Source organism: Bubalus bubalis, chromosome 1 (genome assembly GCF_019923935.1).
Source record: "Bubalus bubalis isolate 160015118507 breed Murrah chromosome 1, NDDB_SH_1, whole genome shotgun sequence".
Classification (NCBI taxonomy): Eukaryota; Metazoa; Chordata; class Mammalia; order Artiodactyla; family Bovidae; genus Bubalus; species Bubalus bubalis.
The window spans coordinates 42,408,952-42,422,974 of NC_059157.1; the positions used below are offsets into that span (position 1 = coordinate 42,408,952).

A 14,023-nucleotide genomic window follows, 5' to 3' on the forward strand; every position below is an offset into this window, starting at 1 on the left:
AAAAACCACTACAATATTGTAAAGTAATTAGCCTCCAATTAAAATTAATTAATTAATTTTTTAAAAAGAAAGTGAATGTGTATAGAAAGAGAATATGTGTCTGTGTAGGAAGTGAATGTGTGTAAAAAATGAACATGTGTGGGTTTAGAATGTGCATGTATGTGTAGAAAGTACAAATGTGTAGAAAGTGAAAGTATGTTTGTGTAGAAAGTGAAAGTGTATTCGTGTGGGAAGTATGTGTGTGGAAAGTGAGTTGTGTTTGTGTAGAAAGTGAATGTGTGTTGAAAGTGAGTGTGTACCTGTGTAGAAAGTGAGTATGTGCATTTGTAGAAGGTGAATGTGTGCATGAAGAAAACGAATGTGTATGTGTAGATAGTAAATGTGTGTGTAAAAGTTAATGTGTGTATAGAAAGTGAATGTGTGTTTGTCAGTAGAAAGTGTATTGTGTGTGTGTGTGTGTGGAAACTGTGTGTGTGTCAAATGTGAATGTTTGTGGGTGGAAATTTAATGTGTGTCTTTAGAAAGTGAAAATGCATTACTGTAAAAAGTAAAAGCATGTGTAGAAAGCTAGTATGTGTGTGTAGGAAGTGGATGTGTGTAGAAAGTGAATGTGTGTGTGTGTGTCTAGAAATGACTGTGTATGTGTGTGTGTAGAAAGTGAATGTAAGTGTGTAGAAAGTGAAAGTGTTTTAGAAAGTGAGTGTGTGTGTCTGGAAAGTGAAGGTATGTATTTGTGTAGAAAGTGAATGCATGTGTGTATAGTGTGTGATTGTGTGTGTATAGAAAGTGAAGGTATGTGTAAAAAGTGAATGTGTGTGCAGAAAGTTAATATGTGTGTAGAAAATGAGAGTGTGTTTGTGTAGAAAGTGAGAGTGTTTCTGTAGAAATTGAAAGTCTGTAGGAAGTGAAAGTGTAGATTGTGGAAAGTGAGGGTGTGTGTGTAGAAAGTATGTGTGTTTGTGTAGGAAGTGGATGTGTGTGTAAAAAGTGAATATGTGTGAGTTTAGAATGTGAGTGCATGTGTAAAAAGTGAATTTGTGTGTAGAAAGTGAAAATGTGTGCAGAAAGTGAGTTGTGTATGTAGAAATTGTGTGTTTACAAAGTGAATGTGTGTAGAAAGTCAATGTGTGTGTGCATAGAAAGTGATTGTGTGTGTATAAAGTGACTGTGTGTGTTTGTGTAGGAAGTGTGTGTTTGTGTAGAAAGTGAATGCATGTGTAGAAAGTGTGTGTGTAGAAAGTGAATGTGTGTATCTAGAATGTGAATTATGCGAGTGTGTAGAATGTGAATGTGTGTAGAAAGTCAATGTCTTTGTGTAGAAAGTGAATGTATGTGTAGAAATTGAATGTATGTATAGAAAGTGAATGTGTGTGTAGAAAATGAGTGTGTAGAAAGTGAATGTGTGTTTAAAAAAGTGAGTGTGTGTGTGCTGAAAGTGAAAGTGTGTAGAAAATGAAAGTGTGTGTTTACAAAGTGAATTATATGTGTTTAGAAAATGAATGTGTGGGTAGAAAGCAAATGTGTGTGTAGAAAATGAAATAGTGTGTAGAAAGTGAATGTGTGTATAGGGAGTGTGTGTTTGTGTAGAAAGTGAATGGATGTGTGTAGAAAGTGAATACATATGTAGAAAGTGTGTGTGTGTGTAGAAAGTGAATGTGGGTGTGTGTAGAATGTGTGTGTGTGTAGAAAATGAATGTGTGCATGTATGTGTGCAGAAAGTGAATGTGTGTGTGTGTAGAACATGAATGTGTGTGTGCACACACTGAAAGAGAGGAGCCAGGTGGGTGACAGGTCTTGGGGCACATGCTGGCCATCTGCTGTTGGTGTATTTGCAGCTCAGACAGTTATATCCTGTTGCTAAGATGAGAGGCATAGGTTAGTTTGAGGATTTTAGTTAGAATAACTAATTTTTAAGGAAAAAAATCTTGGGAATAATGATGCTATATATATATATTTTTCTTTTCATTGTTTCACTTATTTTTCCCTTGGAACACTTCACTGCACTAGTCCTTTCTGCTGTCTGTTAACCAGAGAGTAAAGAGCACAGACTTACAAAGTGCAAAGTTTGTTCATCCTACCAATTCTGAAACCAGATGCAAGTTCTAGGGGTTCCTGTAATGACCCTCAGGTTTGGCAATTCAGCAAAAGGTCTCACTGAAAGCGAGACCTGCTTCTGTTTCTGCAGCTGTTGGATCACATGGTGGTGCTTTAAGGAAACCGCATCACTTATTTATCTAAGAAACTCACTCCTTAGTGGCAATTCGTGTATTTGACTGAATAAGGGAGGGTATATTCATAAGATATGTCACTCAAACTTTGTTAAAATATATATGATGATCAGAAACATCCCAAATATCATTTTAGGAGAGTAAATGATCTGAATACTGGTAATAATTTAAGAGTTTTCATTAATACTTCATCATGATTGCAATATTTTGAATATTACTGAGAGAGTTATAGCAACAGCAAGTCTTTTTTTAAATAATTTTATCTATTTATTTATTTTTGGCTAGGCTGGGTCTTCATTGCTACTCAGGCTTTCTCTAGTTGCGGCGAGCAGGGGCTGTTCTCTAGTTGCAGTGAGCAGGCTTCTCATTGTGGAATCTCTCTTATTGGAGAGCACAGATTGTAGAGCACTGAGGCTTCAACTGCTGTGGCTCCCAGGCTCTAGGGCTTGGGCTCAGTAGTTGTGGCCATGGGCTTGGCTGTCCTGCAGCATGTGCAATCTTCCCAGATCATGGTTTGAACCCATGTCTCCTGCATTGGCAGGTAGATTCTTTACCACTGAACCACAAAGGAAATCCATAAGTCTATTTTTTTTAATCCCTTTGAATTCCTAAACATTGCAATGATATTCTCTTCCCTTACTCCCTTTTTCCTCATCCTTTAAAATGTATTATTCTAAAAATAAAGAGGAATGTTAGAGACAGAGAAAAGAAACTCTTGAAATGATGTGACCATCATTACTTGACTTTATATAGCACTTTATGTTTTAACATCTTTTAGCATAGGCTAATTTTATAGCCATCTTGAAAGTGGCTGACTTAAGTGCAAATTTGAAAAAATAAAGTATGGATTTGTGGAATGCAATTTTAGAAAATCAACCTCAGTGCAGTTTTAATTTGCCTGATGTGTGTATGAGCTTGGGTGAATGTATGCAAATATATGAAAGTTGAAGTATGATTGCCAAAATCTACTGGTATATCAAATATAAGAATGAGGAGAGATAAGAGACAGAAAACAGACTTAGACTTTGTTTAGTACAGTTGATTGATTTTCAAAGGAAGAGAAATTCAGGGAGGTCAGCAAATTATTCAAGATTTTACTCCCTAGCTACTATCTGGTTATTAATGTAACAGTATACACCTATCTACAGTAAAAGCAAATATTTGAAAATGTATTTGTCTTCACGTGAATGGGTTACTGGATTTACTTCCATAATTTTCCAGGTCTGATCACGTCTAGGAATATTTTGTATGTATTATGGCACAGATACTGACTATTTTTTCTATAACCTAGGAAGGTCTCCATATGATGGTTTTCCCTGTGTGTCCAGGTGTGACTCTGGAGTCTGACTCCTGCCTTGATCCTGGGATCCCCGTGAACGGGCATCGGCACGGCAGTCACTTTGGCATCCGGTCCACAGTGACCTTCAGCTGTGACCCGGGCTACACGCTGAGTGACGACGAGCCCCTGGTCTGTGAGCGGAACCACCAGTGGAACCACGCATTGCCCAGCTGTGACGGTAGGTGGAGCACAAAGGAGCAGCAAACCAGGAAGACGTGCACAGAAATTATTTAAACAGTTTGGGTGGTGAGCATTTTATGGGGTGGTTCAGGATGTGACTGAAACAGGACTTCTGTTTGAAAGCTCTTAGACCTGACAAACATGGCTGTTTAGTCTTGAAGTTTACCTAGAATCTTCTCTATGAGGTAGAGCTTCTATTTATAGAATGAATTTTCCCACAGCAAGCATATTGTATAAGATCAAGCCCACAGATCAGTAGATGAATGTGACCAGCAACCCAGGAGTCCTGCCTCATCCCAGTCACTGCCTCCACAAAGGCTACAGTTCCCTTGTCCCTAAAGATTCTATGTAGAGGAAGTCATGCAGGATGTCTCTTTGCTATTTGCAGCTTCTTTCACTCAGTCATACACTGTGACATCCAGGGCATGGCTTAACTGCACCTCCTTCATTCTTGTCATCTGTTTCCCTGTATAAATGTACCACCGCTGTTTATTCCATGATACTTTGTATGAACATTTGAGTTATTTTGAGCTCCTTTTCCTGCTTGTTTGGCTAAGAGTACACCCTCCTCCATGAATAATTTGTTTCTTTCCTCATATTTATATTGGGTAACATACCTTTTTCTTATAGAATAATAAGCCTTGCTTATGCATTTGGGGGCCTCTCTTTTGTTGAATCCATGTATTGTGAATGTTTTCTCTCATGCTGTCTCTGTCCTCCTCCTCTTCTTCTTGGTCTCTTTTTGAAGAATAGCATGTTTTCATTTGAAAATAATCTACTTGTTCAATGCATTCATTTGTGATTGGTGCTTTACAGACAGTGTTTAAGAAGGCTGACTACCCTCAAGTCATAAAGATATTCTGTTGTTTTCTTCTGAAAACCTTTAAAATTTTAAACGAGGTATAATTAAAATACTATAAACTGCCTGTTTGATGTGAAAATTTTACTATGTTCTGAGACACCTATACATGTATGAAACCATCACCATGATTAAGGATGTGTTCATCATCATGAAAGCAAATGCTAGTTTTTTTTAATGTCAAATATATACTTTAAATCCATCTAATATTTTTGTCAGATATGATGTAGTGTCTAGATCCATTTATTAATAAGACTGTACTGTTTCTTCTCTGATGCCTGGTCTGTTTTGTCACACAGGTGTCTATATATGCCTGAGTCATTGCCTTTGTCCTTTTGTTTATCTATTTGTTGTTGTTCATTCACCGAGTCATGTCTGTCTCTTTGAGACCCCATGGACTGTGGCATGCCAGGCTTCCCTGTCCTTTACTATGTCTCAGAATTTGCTCAACTCATGTTCACTGAATCAGTGATGCCAACCAACCATCTTGCCCTCTGTTGCCCCCTTCTCCTCTTGCCTTCATTTTCTGCCAGCATCAGGATCTTTTCCAATAAGTTGGCTCTTTGCATCAGATCACCAAAGTATTGGAGCTTCAGCTTCAGCATCAGTCCTTCCAGTAAATATTCAGGGTTGATTTAATTTACAATTGACTGATTTGATCTCCTTGCAGTCCAAGGAACTCTCAAGAGTCTCCTCCAGCACCAAAATTCAAAAGCATTAATTCTTTAGCACTGAGACTTCTTTATGGTCCAACTCGCACATTCATACATGACTACTAGCTTTTCTTCCAAGGAACTTTAGTTTCCTGGCTGTGGTCACCATCTGCAGTGATTTTGTAGCCCAAGAAAAGAAAATTTGCCATTTTTCCACTTTTTCTCCTTTTATTTGCCATCAAGTGATGGGACCAGATGCTATGATCTTAGTTTCACAAATGTTGAGGTTTAAGCCAGCTTTTTCACTCTCCGCTTTCACCTTCATCAAGAGGCTCTTTAGTTCCTCTTCACTTTCTGCTGTTAGGGTGGTATCATCTGCATGTCTAAGATGGTTGATATTTCTCCTGGCAATCTTGATTTAAGCTTGTGATTCATCCAGCCCAGAATTTGCATGGTGAACTTTGCATATAATTTACAAAAGCAGGGTAACATTATACAGCCTTGACGTACTTCTTTCCCAACTTTGAAACAGTCTTTTGTTCCATGTCTCATTGTTGCTTATTTTTTAATTTATTTATTTTAATTGAAGGTTAATTGCTTTACAAAGTTTTGTTGTTTTCTGTCAAACATCAATAAGAATCAACCATAGGAACACCCATGTACACTCTCTCCAAAAACTCCCTCCCACCTCCTTTCCCATCCCACCTTTCTAGAATTTTACAGAGGCCCTGTTTGTGTTCCCTGAGTCATAAAGCAAATTCCTATTGGCTATCTATTTTACATGTGGTAAAGTAAGTTTCCATGTTACTCTCTCCATATATCTCACCCTCTCCCTCCTCCCCTCCCGCCCTGTTTCCGTAGGTCTTTTCTTGGTCTTTTTCTCCATTGCTGTCCTGCCGATAAATTCATTAGCACCATCTTTCTAGATTCCATATATATGGGTCAGTATACAATATTTATAGTTCTCTCTCTGACTTACTTCACTCTGTATAATAGACTCCAGTTTCATCTACCTCAATAGAATTGACCCAGATGTGTTCCTTTTTATGGCTGAGTAATATTCCATTGTATATATGTACCACAGCTGTTTTGAGGAGTCTCCATACTGTCTTCCATTGTAGTTGTATCAGTGTACATTCTCACATCAATGCAAGAGGATTCCCTTTTCTCCACACCCTCTCCAGCATTTATTGTTTGTAGATTTTTTGATGATGACCATTCTGACTGGTGTGAGGTAGTATCTTAGTGTAGTTTTGATTTGCATTTCTCTAATAATGAGCAACGTTGAGCATTTTTTCACGTGTTTGTTAACCATCTATATGTCTTCTTTGGAGAAATGTCTGTTCAGGGATTTTTCCCTCTTTTTGATTGGGTTGTTTGTTTTTCTGGTATTGAGTTGCATGAGCTGCTTGTATATTTTGGAAATTAATTCTTATCAGTTGTTTCCTTTGCGATTATTTTCTCCCATTCTGAGGGTTGTCTTTTCACCTTGTCTATAGCTTCCTTTGCTGTGCAAAAGCTTTTAAGTTTAATTAGATCCCACTTGTTTATTTTTCTTTTATTTCCATTACTATAGGAGGTGAATCATACAGGATCTTGCTTTAATTTATGTCATGAAGTGTTCTGCCTATGTTTTTCTCTAAGAGTTTTATAGTTTCTGGTCTTACATTTAGGTCTTCAATCCATTTTGAATTTATCTTTGTGTATGGATTTAGGAAATATTCTAATTTCATTATTTTACACAGAGCTGTGTAGTTTTTCCAGCACCACTTATTGAAGAGCATACCGGTTTCTCAGAGGACAGATAAGTTGGTTTGGGATTCCCGTCTTTTTAAGAATTTTCCACAATTTGTTGTGATCCACACAGTCAAAGGCTTTAAGCATAGTCAGTGAAGCAGTTTATCCATTAAGAAATTTTACTTTTTAATTCTTAGAAAACTTTCTAAAGAAATCTAGAGACAATAAATGAAAACCATTGACATTTCACTATATAAAAATTAAAAGTTGCATTATTTTTTATTTTTAAAATTAATTTATTTATTTTAATTGGGGGCTAATTACTTTACAATATTGTAGTTTTGTTTTTTTTCCCATACATTGACATGAATCAGCCATGGGTGTACATGTGTCCCCAACCTGTACCCCACCGCAACTCCCTCCCCATCCCATCCCTCAGGGTTGTCCCAGTGCACTGGCTTTGACTGCCCTGTTTCATGCATCAAAAAGTTCCATTAAATTTTTTTAAAGGTAAGAGAAAATGGTCAGATTAGAGAAAATAATTTCACTGTCTGTGTAATATGATTTTAAATGGCTTTGTCCAAAAAAACAAATGAAGTAAAATAAGCAACACAAATAAACCAATAGATCTGTGAGGGAAACAAACACATTGATGACTTCCAGAAGTGCACAAAGGCCAATAAATGGTATAAATTAGGCCCATTTTGACCAGGAATCAGGAAACTGCAAGTGAAACACAGTAATTTATCTCCCTTGTTGGATTTGCAAAAAGAAGTGGAAAGTTCATATTATTTGGATTCATTGTGGGATTAGGAATCTGCATGTTCATTCTGCATTATTACTGGGAAATGTAAATAATATAGTTTCTTGGGAGAAAAAAGCAGCTCATAGTGCAATGTGTCTCATGTGTATGAGCACATACATGTAGGTAACTACAGACACCCTCACAGTGTATGCACAGGAAATGCCTGGAAATGACAACCTAAAATTATAGCTACAATTATAATCTAAAATTATAACTGCAAGGAAAATTTCTTCCCTATTTTGGATGTTAGTAGGCTCTCAGGGAGGGTGAAGAAAGACTTTTTTAGTTCTTCATTTTTATGGTGTTATTTGAAATTTTGTTGCCATGTGTTATTTTTGTATTAGAACTCTAATAATAATAAATAAAATTCATGTCTATGACTACTAGTGTCAGAAAGATATTAGCTACTGTACTAATTAAAAATTTGTAAAACTTGAGTATGACCTAAATACTGTACCAAAATGTTCACTCCTTATTTGGAGTCTTTACTAACAACAATTTTACTAAGTATAGTAAGAGGCTAACCCTTAAAAGACTTCCATGTTATTCACACATAACTGAATATCAATCAATATATTTTATTATATCACCTAATCCAAAATGTGTAAGTTAATCATATGAATAATTTTATTGAAATGTTTACATGGTATACAAATTCATGGCTCTATTGAATGTCATTGTGCAGCTTTAATTATTTCATGGGCTAGAGCTAAAAGTGGAATTTAGAAATGAAACTTATACAAGCTGCTCTCTTTTATACACTTGCTTTTGAGGTAGGTTGGTTGAGCATCTGCTCCAGTGGGGCTTCTTGAGTTGTTTCAACTGAAGATTTCCCAGTGTGAGCTGGAGAGACTGACAGCATGTGGTCCCCTGATCATGATTCCACTACTGGGCTGTGGTGGAGGATGGTGCTAGTCCAACACAGAAGACAGCCCAGTCATCAGATCAGCTATTTAATAGATTCTCAATCTGGTGAAGAAAACTGACATATAAAAATGAGAGATTTATCCTGACCCCTGAAACCTGTCATTTTGAATGGACTCTTCTCAAAGGAGAACAATATGCACATGTTATTGTTGACTTGATGTTGGCGACTTGACTTTGTTTAAACGTTTTAGTATCTATCCAAGACTATTTTCCACTTCTACCCAGTCATCCTCATCCTGCAAGACCAGGTTGCACTCCACCTTCACCAGCATTCTTCTGCATTTGCTCCAGGTCACTAGCACTACTAGCTTTTCTGACATCCATTTCTCCCATATTTAGTTCTAAAAGTCTAACTTTAGCACTTATAATCCAGTCAATCAAATGGTATATATTCTTAGTCCATTTGAATTGCTATAACAAAATGTTGCCGATTGTGTGGCTTATAAACTACGGAAGTTATATTTCACTATTTTGGATGATGACTCTCTTTGAGATAAGGGTGCTGCCAGCATGGCTGAGTTCTTACAGGGCCCTATATTGGGGTGTAGACAGCCATCTTCCCCCAAGTCATCTCATGGTGGAAAGGATGAGGGAGCACTCTGGGCCCTCTTTTATCAGGGTTCTGATCCCAGGAATGAGACCTCAGCCCTCGTGGGGCTTCTCTGGTGGCTCAATGGTAAAGAATCTGATTGCCAGTGCAGGAGATGTGGTTTTGATTCCTGGGTCGAGAAGATCCCCTGGAGAAGAAAATGGCTACCCACTCCAGTATTCTTGCCTGGGAAATCCCATGGACAGAGAAGCCTGGTGGGCTACAGTCTATGAGATTGCAAAGATTCGGATACAGCTGAGCAACTAAATCAGCACCACAACCACCAGCAGCAGCTCTCATGACTGGATCATATCAGAGGCCGCACCCTTGATACCATCACATCAGACCTTGGGATCTCAACATGAGTTTTGAGGATGCAAGCATTCAGACTGTAGTGTTTATGTATTCACATTTAGTCATTTAATACAGTCTCCCCTAGGAAGTAGCAGTTGAAGAAGAACTCATCTAAAATAGAACCCTGGGATGGGAATCCAGTGCTGAGTAGAATTTCTCAAAATCTAATATGCAAAGAGGCATTCTAGGCAGAGGAAATGAGCAAGTTCACATGAGTTGATCAGCGTGGAACTTTCTGCAAATTCCTGGAGGTTCAGTGAAGGAGAGTGAATGGAAAGAGTGCAATGACCAGAAGGAAGTTTTCTAGAAATAGCATGGGCATAGACTGGAAAGGGCCTTGTGTGCTTTGCAAATATCTGAGATGCTATATATTTGTTTTCCATAGGAAATGATCAGGTGCATTAGACTTGTGCATTTTATCTATTATTGTCTCCCAATTTAAATTTATGTAAATTTGGAGTTTAAACTTTCTTAAGAGATTGGTAACATAAACTATTTGCTTATGCTTCCTTGTAACCTATTTCAGATATTAATACATTTATGATAAAAGGAGATTAATAAATCTGCACACTTTGGAGATTTTAGAGTTTGATATGAGAATTTTAGTCTGTCATGGTTGACTGTTTTCATTTAACCTTAAGAATTATTTTTGTTGCCTTTTCCAGTCATAAGCCACCTCTTAAACCCTATGGGTTTTTATTGTGACAAATAATACATCAATAGGATATTTACACTTTCAAAAATTCACAGCTCTCAGAAAGGAAAGAAGAAATCAGAATTAATTATAATATTTTATATCACCATGAAAAAAGGTAAACTCTATCAATACCTCTCACACCATATTAATAGCATCGTTGCATTTCATTTTTTTTTTCTATTTATGCTTTAGATACTCAGGTTTTGAAGAAGCAAAGTGAACATTACAATAAGTTGACCCTCTTTTATTTGGTGAAATACAAATGTAAGAAATCTTTGCAAAAGTTTCTACATTTAATAAATATTTTTGTAAACTCTTTGTTCTTTCCACAAGCATTTATTGGAAAACCACTGATTTTATGGGCACACAGTTGGCAAGTTCATAATCTATTAGAATAGAGAGAAGAAAGATTTATTTTTCAATCATCCAATGAAGTAAATGCTCTATTAGACACAGGAAAAATGGTTGAGAATACAGAGATAAAAGAACTTGAAAGGCTTGGATGACAGCTTTCGTGATGCATCTTTAATAATGAGGTTGAGAGGAAAGTAAAGACTGAAAGTGAAGAAATAGTGAGAATCAGGCATAAAGTCATAAACGTGGCCGGCAGGGACTGAAGGAGAGAGGTTTGTTTGCTGAGGATGGGTGCTGATCAAAGGCAGTTCAAGGGCCGCTCAGGCTGGTCCTGTGAGCATGGCCCTGATTCCGTGGGTGAGAGGTTTGAGACTATGTGTGCCGTGTTCGAGGTGAAAGCTAGGACAAGGGCAGGGCCACCTCAACTGAACAGCTCCCATTTATCCATGACTTTTTTTTTTTTTAATTACAGTGTTCTGTAGAAGACTTCTTTTGAGGAAAGGATTTCCATATAAATGAATGAATGAACAAAAACAACTTCTGTAGGGCATGGGGAGGCCACAAATAATCTGAAATGAAAAATAACCCCATTAAGTTTTTTTGCTTGAAATAGAATTTTATTAACAATTTAAAGCAAAAAAAAAAAAAGAGGAAATAATAGAAAAAATAAAGAAACAAATCAGCCAGTATACTGCGTGCTTTCACGTGCTAGTGTCTTCAAGGAAGAAGCAAGCATTAGGAAGCAGGAGGTCAAGTGGACACAAACAAGCTGAAACATACCAGTTACAGAACTTTCCAGAAGTGAGAGGTGACTATGCAGGCAGTGAGGGGAGAGTAGGGACCCACAGGTTTCATTCTGAAATGCTTAGCAGGCAGTTGCTAGCCCAGCTGTGGTTTGAGAAAGGAGTGAAAGTTTTTTGTTTTTTTTTTTTTTTAATTGGAATGTAGTTGCTTTACAATGTTGTGTAAGTTTCTGCTGTACAGCAACCGGATTCAGCTATAGGCACACATCTATCCCCTCTCTTTTGTGTTTCCTTCCCGTTTTGGTCACTGGAGAGCACTGAGCAGAGTTCCCTGAGCTGTGCAATAGGTTCACACTAGTTGTCTATTTTATACATGGTATCAATAGTGTACGGGGCTTCCCAAGTGGCTGAGCGGTGAAGAATCTGCCTGCCAGTGCAGGAAATGTGGATTTGATCCCTGGGTCGAGAAGATCTCCTGGAGATGGAAATCGCAACCCACTCCAGTATTCTTGCCTGGGAAATCCCATGGAGAGAGGAGCCTGGTGGGCTACAGTCCATGAGGTCACCAAAGAGTCAGACACTTAACTGAGCATGCCTGCAATAGTGTATATCAGAGTTTAAATTGTGAATCTGAAAGCTGTGAGGTTACAAGTTAGAGCTCGATTCAGTTCAGTCACTCAGTCATGTCTGACCATTTGCCACCCCATGAGCCGCAGCATGCCAGGCCTCCCTGTCCATCACCAACTCCCGGAGTTCACCCAAACTCATGTCCATTGAGTTGGTGATGGCATCCAACCATCTCGTCCTCTGTGGGCCCCTTTTCCTCATGCCCTCAATCTTTCCTAGCATCAGGGTCTTTTCAAATGAGTCAGCTCTTCGTATCAGGTGGCCAAAGTATTGGAGTTTCAGCTTCAGTTAGAGTTGGTGCTGTGGAAATAAATTGTATCTTCCAGGGAGCAAGCAGAATCTGTCACCTTTTCTTCCTCCCCCTCTTCCGCTGTTACCTCCCAGGTGGAAAACGACTAGCGCCTGTGATATAGTCTACATGCCTCAACTTGTGCCTTCCTCCAATCTAGGCAGAGTAAGACATTTAAAAATAAAATTAGTGAAGGCAGGTTTCTGGTTCTTTGAAACAATGACTGACTTGTTTGCAAACTTGAATTTCCTGGAAGACTTTGTGCATGGTCTGAGAAGATGAGAGAGAATGTGGGAATGACAGAAGCTGATAACTGAGAATCTGTAAGAGGAGGGTTTTACTTAAAAGACCAGCAGGAACCCAGTGACCTTGTGGTAAATTGGCAGCTACTGGCCTGTCACCGAGCAAACTGTTAACCCTGGGTGAACTGACTGTCTGTCTTGCCTCCGTCTGTCCTTCACTTACTCAGTGTTCATTGTCGTGGCCGCATGGCCATCACTTGCCTGCTGTACTCTTGTCACCTCACCTGCCTCTGAGAACCAGTTACGATTCTTGTCCTCAGAATAAATCATGCTTGGCTATCTTTTTATTAATTTATCTGCCTTGCCCACCTGAAAGTAAACTGGAAAAGCAGGGACTTGTCTGTCTTATTCATAGGAACATCCCAGGTTTTAGTCTTTTTATCTACATCTGCATTCACAGTGTTGATGATCTCATCTTTCTACCCCTTGGTCAGACCTCTCTCATGGGATCCAGACTTGCATATCCAATTACAGCTCCAACCATTCTGCATGGATGTCTAATAAGCATTGCACTTGTGTGTCCAAAACTGAACTGGTTTACTTTCAAAACCTGGTTCTCCCCAAGTCCATTCCCCCTACTCAGCCTTAGAACCTTATAATCATCCTACAATCTTCCTTTTCCTTTATGGCACCCACATCCCATTGACAAGGAAATCCTATCAGCTCTACCTTCAAAACATGATTGGGTTCTGACCACTTCCCGTCACGTCTCTGCTCATGTTCTGTCCAGGGTCTTACCTGTTTTGCTTTCTGCCACCCAACCCCCTCCTCACATAGCAGCCCAGCACCCAAACTAAAAGCCAAGTGGGCCCACTTCATCCTCTGTGCAGGGCCCTTAGGTGGCCATTCATCACACTCAGAGATGGGCCATGGCCTGGATGGGATCTGACCCCATCCAGGGGGTCAGGACTCTACCTTCTGACCCAGGGCCCAGGACTCTCTCCCTTCTCTCCCCACCCTCCCCACCAGATTGCCCCCTACCCCAGCAGACGTTTTTATTTTCTTGGGCTCCAAAATCAGTGTGGAAGGTGACTGTGCTGCTGCTGCTGCTGCTGCTGCGTCACTTTAGTCGTGTCTGACTCTGTGTGACCCCATGGATGGCAGCCTACCAGGCTCCCCCGTCCCTGGGATTCTCCAGGCAAGAACACTGGAGTGGGTTGCCATTTCCTTCTCCAATGCATGAAAGTGAAAAGTGAAAGTGAAGTCGCTCAGTCATGTCTGACTCTCAGCGACCCCATGGACTGCAGCCTACCAGGCTCCTCCATCCATGGGATTTTCCAGGCAAGAGTACTGGAGTGGGGTGCCATTGCCTTCTCCAGGAAAGTGACTGTAGCCATAAA

General features: G+C 39.1%; 1 protein-coding gene across 3 annotated transcripts in view; it reads left to right on the plus strand.

Annotated features, from left to right (window-relative positions):
* CSMD1 (CUB and Sushi multiple domains 1) overlaps positions 1-14,023 on the plus strand; it is a 2,066,326-nt gene that overhangs the window by 1,681,800 nt on the left and 370,503 nt on the right. For all 3 annotated transcript variants that reach the window (XM_025272930.3, XM_044938991.2, XM_044938996.2), the window contains one exon: positions 3,557-3,745. In XM_025272930.3, the coding sequence (XP_025128715.3) occupies positions 3,557-3,745 (189 nt within the window). The remainder of the gene's footprint in view (positions 1-3,556; positions 3,746-14,023) is intronic.